This window comes from Rhinichthys klamathensis, unplaced genomic scaffold, assembly GCF_029890125.1.
Source record: "Rhinichthys klamathensis goyatoka isolate OS25496 unplaced genomic scaffold, OSU_Roscu_1.1 h1tg000004l_1, whole genome shotgun sequence".
Classification (NCBI taxonomy): domain Eukaryota; kingdom Metazoa; phylum Chordata; class Actinopteri; order Cypriniformes; family Leuciscidae; genus Rhinichthys; species Rhinichthys klamathensis.
In genome coordinates this window covers 5,188,286-5,208,519 of record NW_026606557.1, presented here as the reverse complement: position 1 = coordinate 5,208,519, position 20,234 = coordinate 5,188,286, and the positions used below count along the sequence as shown (strand labels likewise).

The 20,234-nt window shown below is 39.7% G+C and overlaps 1 protein-coding gene across 1 annotated transcript; it reads right to left on the bottom strand.

The window, feature by feature from the left end:
- Positions 1 to 4,950: 4,950 nt before the first annotated feature.
- Positions 4,951 to 6,291, bottom strand: ptger1c (prostaglandin E receptor 1c (subtype EP1)). Its single transcript, XM_056252453.1, has 2 exons — positions 5,286 to 6,291; positions 4,951 to 5,205 (listed from the first exon to the last, which is right to left on the bottom strand). Exons 1-2 carry the CDS (start codon positions 6,288 to 6,290, stop codon positions 4,957 to 4,959), a joined length of 1,254 nt encoding a protein of 417 aa, XP_056108428.1. The 5' UTR covers position 6,291; the 3' UTR covers positions 4,951 to 4,956.
- Positions 6,292 to 20,234: the final 13,943 nt, after the last annotated feature.

The window sequence follows — 20,234 nt, the reverse complement described above, 5'->3', positions numbered from 1 at the left end:
CTTTGTTTCTGTTTGATATAATTGTAAATATAGGCCTATCTATTAAAATACTGATATTCTGGACTCCTTCTCCTCCTCCCTGTATCTTGCTCTCTCATTGGCTGTCGGTCATCGCCGATGTAGTTTTCAGTCAGAACACATTCACACAGCAGGATTGTGAATCGCCGACAGGTCCAGATATTTAGCATGCCAAATATCTCACGGGCGTCGGCGACTCGTCGGCGATTCTCTCAGATCGCGTCTTTGCTCATTCACACTGCGTGATTGACACTCGCGTGAACGAGCACCGATTTGCCTGTGATTTCGGGCATTTGTCGGCGATTTCTCAAAACCTGTCGGCGAGCCAAAATCGGGGCTAAAATCGTGCAGTCTGAACTCGGCATTACATGACTTCTCTAGCACAGTTTCAAACAATGGTGCATCTACCTTATTTCTCTGTTCCTTTGTTTTGCATGCTTATTTGCGTTTGATTTGTGTTGTTACTCACTGTAATTAGATTACAAAGTTATTAAAGTGTTTGAATAAAGCATCTATTTTTCTACATTCTTAAAAAATGTATCTTGCTTTAGTAAAGTTTATTAGGAATTTCCTGAATAAAGTTATGTCATTTAACAGATTTCTTAAGGTGCAAGAGACATGAACATGAGCAAGAATGTTAACATAGCCCATGTCTTGAATCGGTCAGTGTTTGCATGCAGAACACATTGCTCCTTTAGTAGGAGTGAAGGCAGATGAAGATGGACAATTAAAAAAGCACTCTCCTGATAATGCTGACATTGATCATACATTGAGTTGTTGTCGACAGCATAATCACCTGACCTGGGACTTGATGATATCCTGTATCTTATCACTGCTTAATCAGGTAATCATTCATATTCCTGAATCTGTATCAAATTTGAGAAATAACTGATTTCCATTCAGTTTAGCTTGTTTCCACTGAAACACAATAACAAAAAAACATCTAGTGTTTATTAAGAAACTGACTGACATGGCTATTTTGTGATATTTAAAGAGATTGGGGTCTACAAAAGGTGAATCTGCAGCTTTAAAGAGATAGTTCAGCCTGAAATTAAAATTATGTCATCATTTATTTACCCTCAAGTTGTTCCAAACCTGTATGAATGTCTTTCTTCTGCTGCACACAAAAGAAGATAGAGTGAATAATGTCGGTAACTAGACAGTTGATGTTAGCCATTGACTTCCATGGTAATTATTTCCTACTATGGAAATCAATGGCCACCGTCAACTTTCTGGTTACCGACATTCTTTAAAATATCTTATTTTGTGTTCAAAAGAAGAAAGAAACTCATACAGGTTTGGAACAACTTGAGGGTGAGTAAATGATTACAGAATTTTCATTTCGGGCTGAACTATCTCTTTAAATAAATTTTCATTGAAAAAAACTAAGATCTTTTTTATTCTACAAGATCAAAAAGTGTTATTTGAATGCTGTAGTTTCACAGAAAATGAACTGAGATATTTAATGGCTATAGCTCAGAGGTGTTTGTTCCTCTTCATGAAAAGTTTAGCTCCAGCACCTGAAGTGTTCATTGATCTGATGACCTTGATTAACTGCCTCAGGTGTGTTTAATAGGGCTGGAGATAAATCCGACACCCCTGCTAGTGTTTTCTTTTGATATTAAAGCATTCATAGAAATAAATAAACAGAATTTTACGATACTATAATAGTAGTTCGAATATTTTGTTTTCAGTGACTTTAAAAAAAAAAGTTCAAAAAGAATCATATTGTGTTTAGTATATTAACATTAATGAATGTGACTGTATGTATGACAACTGAATTGATTCGTTCTTGAGTAACATCATGCTTTCTTTTTCAGATTCCAGAGAATTCAAAGGAAAAGAGGCATAATCTGATGATGCAAGACAGATTTTTAAAGACCTGAACCGCTGGACCTGTAGTTATGATGACATCAGACTTCTGAAGCCAATTTTATTTTAAAGGTTGAAATGCTTTTGTCCTATTTCTCCCCCTTTCTTTAAAAAAAATGATATTTTAATATATTTGTTGTCATTGATTGATTGAATAAAATAAATTGACTCAACTGCTGGAAAGGTGTCATTTATATTTGAAAAGGTTTTCGACAAATTTTGAAATGGTCAGGAATTTGTTGACGCACCATTGAAGTGTGATTGAAATATTAATGCTGTTTCAACATTAATTGGTACATCAGATGGCAACATTGTTTGACATTCCTTTTCAGTCTTTCAACAAAATGTATTTAGAATCAACATCACATTGTAACACTGATCAAACCATAATACCAAAGTTTATTTTTTGTTAATTTCAATATTGATTCAGCATCAGTGATATAGAATCAATCATAGTGTAACGTTGATTCAACAATATTACCATTGATTATTTTTGTTAATTTCAGAGCTGATTCAACAGCAGTGATGTAGATTCAACATCATAGTGTAACGTTGATTCAACAATATTACCATTGATTATTTTTGTTAATTTCAATATTGATTCAACAGCAGTGATGTATAATCAATCATAGTGTAACGTTGATTCAATAGCATTACCACTGATTTTTTGTTCAACATAGTTTCAACATTAACTGAGGGTGCAAAAGTGATGTTGATAAAATATCACTTTGTAATGTTGAATCAATACTATTACCGTTGATTTTTGGTTGAATTCCCAACATTATTTCAACATTATAACTGAGGGTGCAAAAGTGATGTTGATAAAATATCACTTTGTAATGTTGAATCAATACTATTACCATTGATTTTTGGTTGAATTCCCAAAATTTTTTCAACATTAACTGAGGGTGCAAGAGTGATACTAAAGCAACATTACTTTGTAACGTTAATTCAATGCAATTAGCGTTGACGCATCAACACTGAGTCAACATTGTTTCAATGATTACATGCTATCTGGGTATAGTAACAATTCAGGATCTTTATAGAGAAGGTACATTTAGCTCTTTTGAACAGCTAAAACAAAACTATGCTCTTGTTTCTGCACATTTCTTCCGTTATTTGCAAGTTAGAGACTTTTTTAGAAAGCACATTCCAAACTTTGAAGTTTTGAATTTGAATCCCACCTTAGAGAGAATCGTTAATGTACATCCTGGTATGAATGGTAGTGTGTCTAACTTTTACAAATTACTGCTTGAAAATGTGGACAGTAACACAGAGAAAATAAAACATGACTGGGAGGAGGAAATTGGTTTTAACATTCATGAAAACGTGTGGGATGCATGCTTGAGAAACACATGTTCTGTGAATGCTAGACACAATTTGATTCAGTTCAAGGTAATTCATAGGCTTCATTATTCTAAGTCAAAACTTCATAAAATATATCCCACGATTTATTTCCCACGTAATACTGTAAGTGTAAAATGTCAGAAGGCACACTGTTTCATTCTTTATGGTCATTTTGGGAATGTATATTTAAATTTATTTCTGAAGCAAATTCTATTGAGTTGGAGCCTGAGCCTTGCACTGGACTTTTAGGAGCAGAGAATGCTTTTTGTAATAAATATCAGACACCGGCCAATTCGCTGTGTATGATGTTGGCAAAAAGACTTATTTTACAAATGTGGAAAGCAGATTCTGTCCCCACCTTTGAGATGTGGGCTAGGGAACTGGGAAATATGTTGTAGTTGGAAGAACTGAGATTTATATTAAAAGACAAATTATAAATTTTCATTAAGATTTGGGAACCAATAAGAAAATTCTTACAGATGGACTGAACAAGCTTTATATTTTATTTTAATTTCTGTTGTTGCCATTCACTAGTATAAAAGACTGTGTATGTTTATTCTTTGCCCATTTACAAAATGTTTTTGTTTGTAGAGCACTTAAAGGCACCTTCTACAATCATTGCAATATTGTGGGGGGAGGGATGTTCTAATTTAAAAAGCTGTAAGTACCTAGCTCAATGTAGCATGTACAATGGTAGATTTAGAAAAGTAGATTTAGTCGTACTCCTGTATAGTTACTGTTTTGGCAACATGACATCATGACTTTGCGTAAACATACACGCCACTTTCAAGTCAAGTGGCGTGTTATCTATACGCATTTTGAGCTATCCGCGTGTATGTCCGACTCCACGCCAAAATGAACCGTCATCTTTTGCGTGTATGTCTACGCCATTAAATGTCCGAGTGATTCCGCGTGTATGTGTACGCCGTTAAATGTACAAGCGAAATGAAGAAAAATGTATATTTACATCTGTGGAGCAATATTTTTTTTCCTAGGATGGTAGGGGAAGACTCATAAATGGTATTAACCCCAGTGACGGGTAGGTTTAGGGACGGGGTTGGGGTAGGTCATATATCTATATATACAGTAATGTAACGTTAAGTCAAGGCGTTGATAAACACGCTGAAAAGCGATTATGCGTGTTGATAGCACGCCAAAAATGGAAATACGATTTGGCGTGTCATACATACGCCATTTCATGAGATCAGTCTGGTTTTGGTGGCATTGTGCATGTGTGTTGTCTTCATGAAAATGATAAAAAAAAAAGACAAAAAAGATTTGTTTTGGTCGAACGGGTCACAAGAAGACGAGGCAGACACATACTCGTTTACATCTGGTGTTTTAATCCATCTCTTTTATCCACTAATGTTCCCACATCAGGTCAGTATGCAGAGAGCAGGCGTCTTTTTGTAGCTGTTCGAACACATTCGATCACATGAGCGTTTACGCTACGAAAGCAAACCGGTCAAATGCGTTTCCGACTACCTCTGGGAGTGGTTGAAAGTGGACAAGCTCAAAACGTTTTAGACCCCGTTTACACCTGTATTTAGCTTATACTTTTGAGACTTGAAGTATGTACACATTCAATCAGTTAAGCGCACTTCTTTTCACTTCTTAATCACACAAATTCTTTATAAATATTTGATTTCATATATTTTTGGTGAATGACCCCATGTAAACATATTCGAACTTAGTGTAAGGCTGTAAGCAAATGTGTAATCAGTGTAAACTCATTTGCTTTCTGTGCGAGTCTCTGTAGAAGCTGCTCTGTGTAAACACAGCTCTGTCCGGCTGCAGAAGCCGAAGAACTCTGCGCAGAACCGCTCGCCGCAGGAGGATGTAAACCCACGGATCCAGAATCTGGTTCCAGCTAGCCAAGCGCAGAGCCAAGAGGAACAGCTTTTCACACTGACGCACCGGTCTGCTGATTCCTTTATAAAACCTGCCAACGGATATGAGGATGTAAATCTGTGAAATGAAGAGGAAAACAGTCAACAAGTCCAGAAAACACAGTGAAACACAATCAAATGCAACAACGCCTCACTCACAAGAAAGGGACTCCAGCAGACGCAGGAGACCACGGTTATCCCGGCCAGCTGAGTCATCATTTCCACATCCAGGGAATGCAGAGACGAAAATGAGAAGGATCCATGTTTCCGAGCAGCGTTTAACTTAACACATCGGTCCTTAAACCTTGCCTGGAGCAATTTCAGCCCGCTTATAGTATTAGACACAACTGAGACGCTCAATGTTACAAGCCCCAGTATGGAAAAAGCCAAAGCAAGGTTGGCGTCAGCGACCGAAAGAGGACCGTTCACAGGTAAGAAACACCAGGTGCCGGGAAACTGTGGTTTGTAGTTGCCCACTTTTAGCAGAGGGAGTCCCGCCAAAGTGAGAGCCGTGGAGGCGATCAGGAGCACGGTGAGGCGGACGCGTGTCATGGTGACAACCGCGGGGTGCAGGAGAGGTTTCGTGATGCCTATGCAGCGCTCCACTGCCATCGCACTGCTCAGCAGCAGCGGGCAGAGGCCGAAAAACACCATGCATGCTCCAAATAGTTTGCAGTAAACCTGAGGAGGCTCCACTGCTACTGCCGCCCCGTGATGCTTCACCCTTTCAAGATGGAGGTGAAGTGCAAAAGACCCTGTGATCAGGTGACCTGCCAGGTCGCTCAGAAGCAGGGCTGAAGCCAGCAGGAGGAACGGCGCTTTGGCCCGCCGGCGGAAGCAGGCATAGGAATGGGCTAGGATTGCTAGAGCGGTTAGGTTTGAGAGGGCACCGAGGGTCATGGTGAAGTAGGACATACCAAACCCTGGTGGGTTAACCAGAGCAGGAGTTGTTGAGTTTACTTTTTGGTTGCCAGGACAGAGAGTTGTGAGATTATATTCAGAGTGCTGGCATAAAACGGGGGAGGAAGAGGCGAAAAGAATATCCATGTTGTGGCGAAGGACACGGTAAATCCTTAAAGGTGAGGGTCTGTAATGAATGTTTCTCTCCAGGGATGCTCCTGCTGGGAGCTTGATTGTAACCGTGGTCTGTAAGAATGGATTCATCTACTATTGCTGTAAGCAAAATCATTCAGAGAGAGAGCAATTTAATATATAATATAATATAAGTGAAATATATTTTCACTTCTGAAGTCTACATTCAAATTTAAGACTGGAATCTTGCTTGAGGAAAACTCTGGCATCCTTGCATAGCAAAATGAGGCTGGCTCAGTAGACATAAATATTGCTGACAGGAAGACACAAGCCGCTTGGCATAACAATTGAATAATAATTGAATAATTATAGAATTGAATAATTTTTAATACAAATGTGACATTGAAAATATGTCAAGTTATTTGGAAAACACTTACCGGTACATTCAACCCGTTGCCATGTGGAGTTATTTTAGTATCATTAATACACTTCTTGTTAGTATTTTTTTTTAAAATATATATATTTTCTTTTTCATTTCAATTTGAGTAAAATTTTTAGTAATTTTGTTGTGTTTTTGTTTGAGTTTTTTATTTATATGTCTGTATATTTGATTATATTTTAAATACTTTTATTATATTAGCCTATATTTTATTTAGTTTTCATTTTTTCTGAAACTAAATGAAAATGAGAAATGTTGTTTTGGAAACTGAAGATAAGATTTCAGTGAATGTTTATTGTATTTCAAGTAGGCCTAATAAAAATAATTGTTTTAGAAATGCACCGATCTATCGGCCAATAAAAACAGCCGAAGATCAGGGCCGATTATATCCTGTCAATCAAAAGGAGGCAGAAAAACGTCTTCAGACAGTAACTCGTTTACTGTGTGTGAAGAAAATGTCTCGTTTTGAATTTAGGGCAAGTTAACGAATAATAACGCATTAACAGTTCAAAAATGGCAATGTTAAAGCACTCTTTTTGAGGCTATGAATCACTCATAGTTCAAGCTAGGGATGCCAGGTCTGTGTTTTTCCCGCGGACCTGTGAATAAAAAAAAAAAACGAAGTTTCAGAACCGTCATAATTTACTCACTCTCATGTTGTTCCAAACCCGCATGAGTATGAATTATTACTAAACGAAGGCAAATAATTGAGGGCAAAATAAATTAATATTGGCATTTTGACTGTTGGCTGGATTATTGGTAAAGTGTTGTTGCTATTTATGGAATTAATTAAAACTTTTCTGTTTTCAGTTAAAACGGTGTCGTGTAAGCGGCCCCCAAGTTAATAACTAATGATTTTTACAACGGAAGTGAATCAATCAAAAACTAGCTCTAGCTGGAAAATAACTTTATTCTAGAGTTGTTGTAAAGCCAAAACAGTCTCTGTTACTTTAATTCCCTATAGCACTGTAAAGCTGCTTTGAAACAATCTATATTGTTAAAAGCGCTATATAAATGAAGGGGACATGACTTAACTTGAATTAAGGCCATTTGAAAGGAGGAAAAATGATCTTCTCGCACGGGTCGATCTTGTAAGAATGTGTATCTTCCCACTTCTGCTGTACCAAAAATCCCTTCATTTATCTTCCTCTCCCTCCAGCACACTTTCACCCTCTGCTCACTTAATTCACGCCTTGTGTTGTCCTCTCTCCTGAATCTGTTTGCTAGCATTAGATTTGTTCTGTGAGGTACAAGTTTGTGTTGTGTTCACACAGTGGTTCTGTCATCACTATTGCTAGTATGGAGAGCAAATGTGTTGTTAGCTGTTCTGACCCATAAAATCAACTTCCAATATAGGCCTATACTTTAAAATGACTAATTCAAAAGCGAGTTACAAATGAGAACCAGACGCAGATTACCTGACATAATTCTTTTACAACGTTAACATTTTGAAACAATTAAAGTGCATTTTTCTTTGCACAATGTTACATGCACAAAGAGCTCATGAAACATCTTGCCGAGTGCAGTTTTTTTCTTTCTGTTTTGACTTATTTCCACAGCGTCAAAGCCAATAAACCTTGATTTTCTACTATTGCTTTAGAATCAGGTGGTATGTGTAATTTACCACACCTTTACAGTGACAAAATGTACAGTTTAAATGCTGTGCACTCTTTTCGAATGCCATGGGTTCTCCATCAAAAACTCAAAAATTATGTTTTTTTCTTTCAGATAGACAAAGATGGGATAATATCCCATGGTGGTCGTGAGGTGTACTTTTCACTCTCAGAAAATGGACTTGAGAGACTTAAAAAGGTAGACATTGCCTGTCTTTCAGTTATTCTTCTTTACAACTATAATGCCATGCTGCCCCACAATGCTCCAAAATGAAACCGCTGAGAGGCTGTAATGGAGTAATCAGTGCGCCTCTCAAAACTCGGCAAATTGTTATTTTTGTTGCAGTTCCCTACCCATTTGTTCTCCCTCTGTGCATTCACACATTTAGCCTTTAAATTTTACTTTTCTTTTGAAATCTTTATTCTGCTTTTCTTGGGCACCCTGGGCTTGATTTCAATGTGAGATTATTGATAGCAGAAGACTGACAAAAAACACAGCTCTTTCCTTTGTGAGAAAGTGCGAGGACTGTGTTAAAGAGCCGCAGCAGGAAGCCAGTATGACCATATCAGGTCACCGAGAGCCCAGTCCTTCTGTGAGGAATTTCAAGAACATTTCACTCAATGCCGTCACATTTTAAAGTTGTATTTTATGACCCCTTAAAACATTTTCGGCATCACGTTTCGGCATTGCTTTCTCAAATTGAACCAGAGACAGTGGATCATTTGTTGATGTTGTTGTTGTTTCCTTCACACTTTAATTTACAATATTGGGACTATTTTCAATCCTGTTAGATTCCCAATTATGAGAAGAAAATAAATCAACTCGGATAAATAAAGCTCTCATGATATCCGCATGATGGGTTTTGATGGTGATTACAGTCATAGTCATTAAATCACATCATAAATGGTAAAAATTGCATTCCACATTTACATATTTGCATTCAAAAAGCCTCACCAAGATGCTGTGCATGAATGAAATGGAGGGCTAAAACAGAAGAAGAGATGTGTGCTTGACTCACCCAGCGTCCCAGTGTCTGTTTGTCCTGTATATATCAGCGACAGCAGCCCTTCTCCCATGTGCTTCAGGCAGCTCTCTACCTCTTATCACTCTACAGCCGTGGAGCAAAACAGCCCTCTCTCTCTCTCCCACACCCTCATCATCCCTCTTTCTCTCTCTCCTTTCTCCATATTCAACCTTAACCTTGAAAAGCATCCAAATTTTCTTTAAAAACACACAATACTGTTATAGCTGTTCATTGCTGAGGTTACACATCATTTCTTTGAGTCATGGGTTTAGATATCAGGTATTTAGTGTGCAACACTCAGTTCCATTGTATACTTTTGAGCAAATTAAATATCGAAACATCTGCTGTCAATAACTGGGCTCCAATCCAATTTTGCTCCTGAGAGAGCAAGATGTTAAAAGTCTTCGCCCACGGCATGGAGCACCTGTGGATTGAAATTGCCAATACAGAGAAACTCATAATGACAGTGATTTCCCTAGCTTATTCGATTATGTGTGTTTTCCCTTCTGAGATAAATGGTGCATTGCTTCTTTTCTAAAAAAAATACACACATTTTGTTTTTTTTTAAAGTTTCATATTTAATAACATAACATTCATAATAATAGCCACTCCTCAACCGTCAGATATTAAAACGGATTAAAATATAATTGGTTGGTTAACAAGATGATTCAAATGCCTCTGGTTCCCCACTGGGAAACATGAGCTGCATGTCTGTTCTGATTGGGGCACTCCAGCTGGGACGGACAATTCTAAATATGCATAATAAAAAGCTCAACACAGGATTGCCAAGTTATAAAAGAAAAGATTTATTTCGCCAGCTGTCACTTGGGAAAAAACTAGCCAAACTGGCATATGGCATAATATACTGGTTGTGTTATCTCCTCAAAAACAGCAATTCAAACTTTTATATATATTTGAATAAAATAAAATTGAATAACATATTTGAATAAAATAAATAACATATTTGAATAAAATAATATATATTGATGAATAAAACATAATGTGTTTAAAAATAAAGTGATTTGATTTTGAGTGGAAGTAAGTTCAATTTACAATTTTATTACAATTTTGAGGTAACATTTACTTCAGCATATGTAACCGTTAAATGTTTATTTAATATAGGCCTAGCTTTCATTACCTCTCAAGTATTTACAGCCTATACACTCACCTGTATTATTTTTTTGTGATTGGACCAGTTGATGTGGGACCATTTTAAACATCCTAATTTTTATTTTATTCTTTCTTTTTTTTCTTTTTTACTACTATTTCATGTCTTGGACTTTTTAACCTTGGGAGCCTTGAGCTTTTTTTTCTTTCTGAGTAAGCTATTCTCCACCACAGATAGTCGGCTTATAGTCCTTTAGGCAATTATAAAGTTCATAATGGAAGGCAGAGAGAACAAATATAATTACGATAAGCCTTCTCCAGTTTATCTGTCTCTGTTTCTCTGTTCATCCATTTCGTAACAGAGTCCAATTCTATTCACTGTTATTTCTTTTTCACTGCTCAGTGTCTCTCATGCATTATAATAATGTCACGTTCGGCTTTGTGATCCCCTGCTGCTGAAGTATTGACGCCCAATGACTATTGAAGAAGATCTTGAACCATGTCATGTTTCTTTCTGTAGAGAACATTTTCTTGAATGACAGTTTAAATTTATGATAAATGACTTGCTTCCTCTGAGTTGGTGGATAGAAAGTCAAAGTGACCTGAACAGTAAGATTTCTGCCATCAGCAGTGTGTTCGCAAACTTAACTTAATTTTTTACAGAGAAGCTGCTTATTTGATTCATAATCCCAATCATTACAACATTATACACAATAATTATACAATTATACAAAATTATAGAATGCTAATTTGCATCAACATAGCCTACTATGGGTAGCTGCTATAAAAATATGCTATTAGTGTATAGGTAATATAGGATACTGTGTACATTCAGGTCTATTCAGTATTGTTTTATTTTAGCAATGTGGTGTAATAGCAATATATAAATCCTAGTGTAAACAGTCTATTTAGCTGACTCATTAAGGGGTGCGTTTCCCGTACAACGACGTAACTCGCTGATTCATCGTTGAAGAAATCAACTAGCTAGTCACGACTGTTTCTCGAAACCATATTGTCACAAATTGGTCGTTCAACCACGTTGGTTAATGATGTCACACCTGTTGGAGTAATAACTTATTTTATTGAATCTGTTTGAGATCGAATTAATACTAGACCTTTTGCTATAAATTACGGACATGGAATATATTTCTCATTTTTCTTAGTTATTTTGCTTTATTTCCAGATTAAATCATAGGCTCGTTCTTACGTAGTACAGCATGTTCGCACATGCGCACTCTTCAAAAACGACGCTTTTTAAATCTCTTGACAAACTAAAAGACGTAAATGACATTTGTATGTATTCTAAATAAAAGATATATAGGTTACACTGAATGTCAGCTTGCTTATTTTGCTCAAGACAATTAAGGATTTATTGAGTCCACATGTAATGCAAACAAGAAACTATGCTTAACCACAGGTCGAGAGTTGTCGTTCCAACCACACAACTTTGCGGACTAGCAGGGGAGTCTCGAGACGCCAGGTTATCCCGGTATATTTTTCTGTTGATATGAAAAATCGGGTAGATTTAGCAATATAGCAGCGGGTGTATGATGTATACGATGTTATGATGAACTATTTGACTTTCTCCACTGACGTTCTGAGTTGTTCAAACTCGTTGCTGATGATTGACTGACTCTGAAATGGTGAATGGGAACATAGTTTGTGTAACAGCAACACATTATTAGCCATAGTCAAGCAAAAGGCTAATCAGATTAATTACCGTTATGTGTCTGACGTTGTAAAGAGCGATACCATTGTGCAGCGTTTACCTCAGTAAGTTGACAGAGTGAATCTCTGAGCTGGTGTAAGTGGAGTCGGGGCTAATTAGCATATTAATGGATCCGCGTATATTAAATGAAGCAAGGGTTTATTCAAGCTATTTTAAGGCATGAAGACAATTTTTTTCACAGGAAAAATCATTTAAATATGTCATTGATGAGTTTTAAAGGGGTCATCGGATGCAAAATTCACTTTATATGGTGTTTGCATATAAATGTGTCTTTACAGTGTGTGGACACAACCACCATACAATGAAAAAAATCCATTCACTCCTGTTTTTTAATCATCAAAAAGCCTAAACACTCAATAATCAAGCCGTTTGGATTTTCTGAGCAATATGATGTCATATTGTTCATTCTCCGCCCACGACTACTGACGGACTGTAATTAGCATATTTTCTCCCTCAGCCATTCCCACCAAGGCAGGACTTTACGTGTCTTGTGTCGACACGCCCCATGGAAGAGAGGGGTGGGGTGAGCAGTTGCTCATTATCATTTAAAGAGACATGCACCGAAACGGGTCGCTGTGAACAGAGCTGGTTTTGAGGAGGTAAAAAGGGTGTTGTTTTACACAACCATTGAGGAATTTTAACCAAAGTATGTTACAAACTTTACATGAAGACCCTAAAGAATCATACCAACTTGTGAAAAATGACCCCTCTAAGGGATGAAATTATTGACTACAGGGGGACTTTACGTTTTTTTTTTTTCAATCTTTGATTCCCTGTTTTATAGGCTATGTATACATTATCCGGATACATTTGGAAACGCCACAGCGTTTTCGTTTCAAATTGCTTCCCGTCCACTAGCGTTTTCAAAAAGTTGCTCATCCACACTGAAACATCTGAAAAAGCTTAAATCACTTTATAAAACGGTTAGTTCCAGTGATTGATTCTGATTGGTCAATAGCTGTGTTTTGGGGTGGCCTAAAACAGTGGTTTTCAAACCTGTCCTGGAGGACCCCCAACACTGCACATTTTCTTTGTCTCCATAATCAAACACACCTGATTCAACTCATCAGGTCATTATCACATGGGTGTTTGATTCGGGAGACAAAGAAAGTGTTGTGCAGTGTTGGGGGTCCTCCAGGACAGGTTTGAAAACCACTGGCCTAAAAAACACAAAATGTTTGAAAACGGGTTTCAAAGTGAACGTTTTTGAATATGAGGCCGTTATCGTCTCCGTGTAAATTACAAAAATGTTAATTTTTTTAAACGGTGACATCATGCGCATGCGTATTGCGTGTTCAGTCTATAGGCGTGTTGTGTTTCTTTACAAAGTGACCGCCAATTCAATTCAATTCAATTCAAATTTATTTGTATAGCGCTTTTCACAATACATATTCTTTCAAAGCAGCTTTACAGAAAGTACATTTCAGAAATGTACATAGAATAATATAGTTAGTTAATCATCATGTATTAATTTAGGGCATAACATATCGCCGGCGTTGAGTCGTCTCTTCACAGGCGTCGAGTCGTCTCTTCATAGGCGTTTAGTCATCTCATCGCAGGTGTTGGAGCGTCTGAAGTCTCCGTGAGAGGCTGGATACAAACTGGAGCTGACGAACGCTATTTACCTCGGGACTAGCGTCCCGAGATAACAGCAGAAAAGCAGATGGGAAGTAATTAGCGTAGCTGCTGTTCATAATATTAATGCAGTCGATCTGATTCAACAGTGGTATAAAAGGTAAGCATTATGTGAATGCTTGGCTGAAGAGATGCGTCTTTAATCTAGTTTTGAACTGGGAGAGCGAGTCTGAGCCACGAACAGTATCAGGAAGGCTATTCCAGAGTTTAGGAGCTAAATGTGAGAACGCCCTCCCTCCTTTAGTGGACTTAGATATCCTAGGAATGACCAGAAGCCTCGAATTTCGGGATCTTAAAGAACGCGATGGATTGTAGGGCGATAGAAGGTCCATTAAATACACAGGAGCTAAACCATTTAGGGCTTTATAGGTCAGTAATAGTACTTTGTAATTGATACGGAACTTGATAGGTAACCAGTGCAGAGATGATAGAATCGGTGTTATATGATCATATTTTCTTGACCTAGTAAGAACTCTAGCGGCTGCATTTTGGACTAACTGTAGCTTGTTTATTGAAGATGCAGGACAACCAGCTAATAAAGCATTACAATAATCTAGTCTCGAGGTCATGAATGCATGAACTAACTTTTCTGCATCAGAAACAGATAGCATGTTACGTAATTTAGCAATGTTTCTAAGGTGGAAAAAGGCTGTTCTTGTAACATACGAAATATGATTTTCGAAAGACAAGTTGCGGTCTAGTATAACACCCAGGTCTTTTACTGTAGTCGATAGGGTAACAGGACATCCTTCTATATTAAAGTTGTATTGTAAGAGATTTTGTGGGTAGTTTTTTGGACCAATAAGTAATACCTCAGTTTTATCTGGATTTAGTAGCAGGAAATTACACGTCATCCAGCATTTTATATCTTTAAGACATTTTGTCAATTTTGATGAGTTAGTGTTTTCATCTGGTCGTGATGAAATATATAATTGAGTGTCATCAGCATAGCAGTGGAAATTAATTCCATGTTTTCTTATAATATTACCAAGTGGCAGCATATATATTGAGAATAGCAGAGGGCCTAACACTGATCCTTGCGGCACTCCATAGTCTACTGACGTTATCTTCGATTTTTCCCCATTTAAACAGACAAAATGGTAACGGTCCGATAAGTACGATCTGAACCAGCTTAATGCCTGTCCCTGAACACCAGTGTAGTTTTGTAGTCGATCCAGGAGTATTTTATGATCTATAGTGTCGAACGCAGCGCTAAGATCGAGTAGAACTAGTATTGAGATACAGCCTTGGTCAGAAGCTAAAAGTAAATCATTTGTAATTTTAACTAGCGCAGTTTCTGTGCTATGATGCGGTCTGAATCCTGACTGAAATTTTTCATATATCTCATTTTCTTGCAAGAAAGAACACAATTGAGCGGACACAATTTTTTCTAGTATTTTAGACATAAATGGAAGATTTGAAATGGGTCTGTAATTTGCTAAGTTATTTTGATCTAATTGCGGTTTCTTAATAAGAGGTTTTATTACTGCCAGCTTGAATATTTTTGGAACATGACCTAAAAATAAAGACGAGTTAATAATATTAAGAAGAGGCTCTTCCACTACAGGTAACACTTCTTTCAGAAGTTTAGTGGGTATTGGATCTAATAAACATGTTGTTGGTTTAGATGCAATGATAAGTTTATTTAGCTCTTCCTGTCCTACAGTTGTAAAGCGGTGTAGTTGTTCTTGAGGGACGATAATTGAGGCTGAATCACAAGACACCATAGAGGATTGTACATTTACAATTGTATTTCGGATGCTTTCTATTTTCTCATTGAAGTAATTCATAAAATCATTACAGCTATACTGTAACGGAATATTTTGCTCTGGTGATGTCTGTTTATTTGTTAGTCTAGCCACGGTGTTAAATAAAAACCTTGGATTATTTTGGTTATTTTCTATTAGTTTGCGGAGATGCTCTGCCCTGGCTGCTTTTAGAGCCTTTTTATAACGTGACACACTGTCTTTCCACGCGATTCTAAAGACCTCTAAATTAGTTTGTTTCCATTTACGCTCTAAGTTACGAGTTTCTCTCTTGATAGCATGTGTAGTACTATTGTACCATGGTGCTTTAGTTTTCTCTCTAACCTTTTTCAATCTAATTGGTGCAACAATATCTAATGTACTAGAGAAAATGGTGCTCAAACTGCTGGTCATTTCCTCTAGTTCATCTGTTTGTTTGGGTTCACTGAGCAGCTGAGATAGATCAGGTAAGCTATTTGTGAATCTATCTATAGTGATTGGAAGGATTGTTCTGCCTGGTCGATAACGCGGCGCAACATGACAAATTTCAGCAGTACGTATTATACAAGTTATCATGTGATGATCAGTGAGATCGTCACTTTGCGGTATAATATCTATATCGGTTGGATCGGTTCCATATGATATAATTAAGTCTAGTGTATGATTTAGACGATGAGTGGGGCCAACTGCTAATACAGCAGCTAATACAGCGTTTTAGTCGTTTTTTGTGGATCCATGCGTCCGAAAATTGAAAAAGGCTGCCTTCGTAGAACGCATTTCAAGGTAGGAAGGCATCAAGGCACGTCCGAATCCAATGTTAGCTGTACTTCCTGTCTCTTGAGATATCTATCTAATCGAGTTTTGAAGACAGCATAGATGTATCCTTCTCTGCCTTTGATATCCTATAATCCTGTGCTTTCCATTCAGTGCCAGATGAGCTAAAAAATAAAGATGGCGTCTGAAAGTTCCGGTTGATGGTCAGTTTGTGTGTAAATGCATGTTTTTGACCTACGCTTTCAACTTTTGATGTCATATAGCGAGGAATTACTACAGTATTGTAGTAATTAAATATTTGCTTAGTTATCACCAAAGCTCTCTATTCTGTTGTAGATCATCAAACCATTACGCTGCCTCAGAAATCTCTCTGAAATCATTTTCGTGAGGTACCTTCAAGAGCAAACGCTACCTACAAAGTCATTGCCTGTTAGGGCAGCGAGGCAACAAGATTTCAGACGCAGCAGTCATCGCCTGTACACAAAAAACATATAAAAAGCCATATTTGATTTAGTTTAACCCATAATACCACTGCATGCACATTCCCAAATGAAGCATATCAAAGCACTTTGCAATATTATTAAGCCTCACGTTTGAAGAAGCAGATCTCTGAGATGTGAGGGGATTGCAAATAAACATTTTAACCTGCAACAAATTATAAAATAATCATTAAATACGGTGTAGTCAAAACCTGCTGGAGAGCTGCCATCCTGTAAAATTTAGCTTTTTATTAGTTTCCCTCTGATTTGTTTAATCCAGTGTGTTTTGTTTCCTGTACGATTCACACATACTTTTTATTGTTCTGGTAACCAGTTCCCTTTCGAGGGAACTCGCGATGCGTCACTTGACGCTTTGGGAACGCCCCCAGCGTGCATGCGTCTGAGCATCAATGTCAACTAGTCCAATGGAAAGAATGAGCGTCACGGGCGGGTGACGTCATGACCAGGAAGGGATAAAGGCTCACCCGGTGAAACGCGGCATTAGCTTCTGTGTCTCAGCAAGCGATCTGTGTCATTTTGTCTCTGTCTATTTACTGTTGTCTGTTGCGGAAAAGGATGGAAACTAAACAAGTGTACAAACAGTGTGCTTCTCCCTGCCCGCGTTATTTAACGGGTGGGGACACACACGAGCTTTGTGTCGTTTGTTTGGGAGTGGAGCATGCGGTCTCAGCCTTCGAGGGGGCTGAGTGCCAGCATTGTGAGATGTTACCGCTTCGCATGCTCCGCTCTCGCCTGTCACTCTTTGATAAAGAGAGTGGGCAGGCTCGCGATCCACAGGGATCAGGACCCGCGTCTGCTGAGGCAGCGCGGAGAATGCATTCCTGGGGATCGCAAAAGGATCTTTCGGAGGGGTTGGAGACGGGTCCGAGGGCTCTTTCTCCTTCCTTACCCGAGAGATCCAGTGCTCTCTCCCCGGTGTCGGAAGCACGCTCTGCGGTTTCTTCCGCCCGGGGAGAGAGCCCTCCATTACTTTATTGCTCTTCCTCCGAGGAGGTTGATGCGATGAGTGTGGAGAGTGTAAGCACACACATGGGGGAAAGAGATTCACAATTTATTTCCCCAGCATATGATGAGCTGGTGGATGTTATGTCGCGGGCTGTAGAGAAGTTAAATATTGAATGGCCATCTGAGAAGAAGGGCGCTCGTCCCAAAAGCAAATTAGATGAGCGCTTTTTATCTTCCACCACATTATCTCCACCACGAGGGCTTCCATTTTTTCCCGATTTGCACAATGAAATTTCTAAATCGTGGGATAAACCATATTCATCACGTCTTTTCAGCCCTCATGTTAACACTTATTCGAGAATAAGAGGGCTGAAAGAGTATGGTTATGAGGCGATGCCCCAGGCGGAAGAGAATTTAGCCAGTTATCTTTCCCCTGGTCCCGCATCGTCTCTGAAAGCCTCGGCTTTGCCCACTAGACCGCTTAAAGCCACTTCGGTGTTAGTGGGCAAAGCTTATACGGCAGCAGGTCAAGCTGGAGCATGTCTGCATACTATGGCAGTGCTCCAGGCTTATCAAGCTGACCTGCTGGGGGATCTGGATAGTAGTGAGGGAGTCAGTCATGACGATATTCGTGAACTTCGTCGGGCTACCGATCTTTCTCTCAGGGCTACTAAGGAGACCGCCAGAGCAATTGGGCGGTCTATGGCAGCCTTGGTAGCTACTGAGAGACATTTATGGTTAAATCTGTCTGATATTAAAGAAAAAGATCGAGCTTTTTTATTAGATGCTCCGCTTGAACCTTCTGGTCTCTTCGGCGACGCAGTCCACGCGGTCGTCGAGAGATTTCAGGAGTCAAAGAAGCAAGCGGACGTTTTTAAAAAGTTTCTCCCTCGCCGGGTCCAGCCCCCTGGGACTGCTGGGCGTGAGCAGCCCCAGCCGTCGAGCTCATCATATCGTGTGCATCAGAAAGAGAGTGTTGCGTCTCGTGCACCTCCACGTAGAGACTGGAGACGGACGCAACCCTCTCAACCGAAGTCTTCTAAGTCGAAGCCGGATCTGAGGACCGTTCTTCAGGCGAAGAAGACTTCGGTTCAAAAAAAAAAAAAAGGTCCTGATGTTCATGCATCAGGCCTGTGAGGACAGCCCCGACCGAAGTGGAGCGGTGTACACCTCATTATACGGTGCCCGTTCCATTTCGGGGTCCTCACGAGACCGTTCTGCCAACCCTGCCACCCTTGGTGCTTCAGGGCGCAGCGGTCTCCAGCGAGTCGCTGATGCTATGCTGCGGCACAGCATCGGTTTCGCGCCCTCTGAGGGGGGCCTTAGAGCGGCCAGTTCAGGTAGTTCCTGCCATTATGTTTCAGGCTCCGGAATTGGCTGTCTCGATAACACCAGAGACCAGCCTCGAGAGGCTGGTTCCCTTAGTAAATTTTCTGGCAGCGTGGAAGCTTCTGCCGAATATTTCTCATTGGGTCCTGCAGATTGTAGAGAAAGGATACAGAATCCAGTTTGGTTCTCGTCCTCCTCGTTACAACGGGGTGCTGCCCACAGTGGTGCATCCCGAGCAGGCTCTGGTAATGGAGCAAGAGGTAAAGGCCCTGTTAGCAAAGGAAGCTATAGAACAGGTGTACTCACCCGACAGAGAGTCGGGTTTTTACAGCCGTTATTTCATTGTTCCAAAAAAGGATGGGGGGTTGCGTCCCATTTTAGATCTTCGTCTGTTGAATCGTTCAGTACAGAAACTCAAGTTCAAGATGCTGACACTCAAACAGATCGTGACTCAAATCAGATCCGAGGACTGGTTTGTCACGATAGATCTGAAGGACGCCTACTTCCATGTCTCCATCCTCCCTCAGCACAGGAAGTTCCTAAGGTTTTCTTTCGGGGGCAAAGAATACCAATATCGGGTTCTTCCTTTCGGTCTAGCTTTATCACCCCGCACGTTCACGAAATGCGTGGATGCAGCTCTAGCCCCTCTCAGGCTTCAGGGCATACGTATTCTGAACTACATCGACGACTGGCTGATTCTGGCGGAATCAGAGCAGTTGGCGGTTCGGCACGGTGTCGTTCTCGCCCATATGCAGATGTTGGGGTTGAGGCTCAACGCCAAGAAGAGTGTTCTTTCTCCAGTACAGAGAACCACTTTCCTTGGTGTGGTATGGGATTCAGTGACGATGCGGGCCACTCTATCGCCCGTTCGTGTAGCTGCTATCCTGACAGCCACCAAAGAGCTAAAGCTAGGCCAGTCACGCACTGTGAAACAGTTCGAGAGACTGTTGGGTCTCTTGGCGGCAGCGTCCAACGTGATTCCTTTTGGCCTGCTGTACATGAGACCTTTGCAGTGGTGGCTCAGGACCAGGGGGTTCTCCCCGAGGGGAAACCCACTTCGTATGATCAAGATCACGCGGCGATGCCTTCGTGCCTTGGTTATATGGAAAAAACACTGGTTCTTAACCCAGGGTCCGGTGTTGGGAGCTCTCTGCCATCGAGTTACGATCTCGACAGATGCTTCCCTCACCGGCTGGGGAGCGGTAATGGAAGGCCGCTCGGTTCAGGGTCTGTGG

What these genes read in the sequence shown, in the direction of transcription:
- ptger1c (XM_056252453.1), bottom strand. Translation starts at nt 6,290, where the DNA reads ATGAATCCATTCTTACAGACCACGGTTACAATCAAGCTCCCAGCAGGA. An exon ending in TCTGCTGGAGTCCCTTTCTT is followed by an intron (nt 5,206 to 5,285) that starts GTGAGTGAGGCG and finishes TTCATTTCACAG; the next exon opens with ATTTACATCCTCATATCCGT.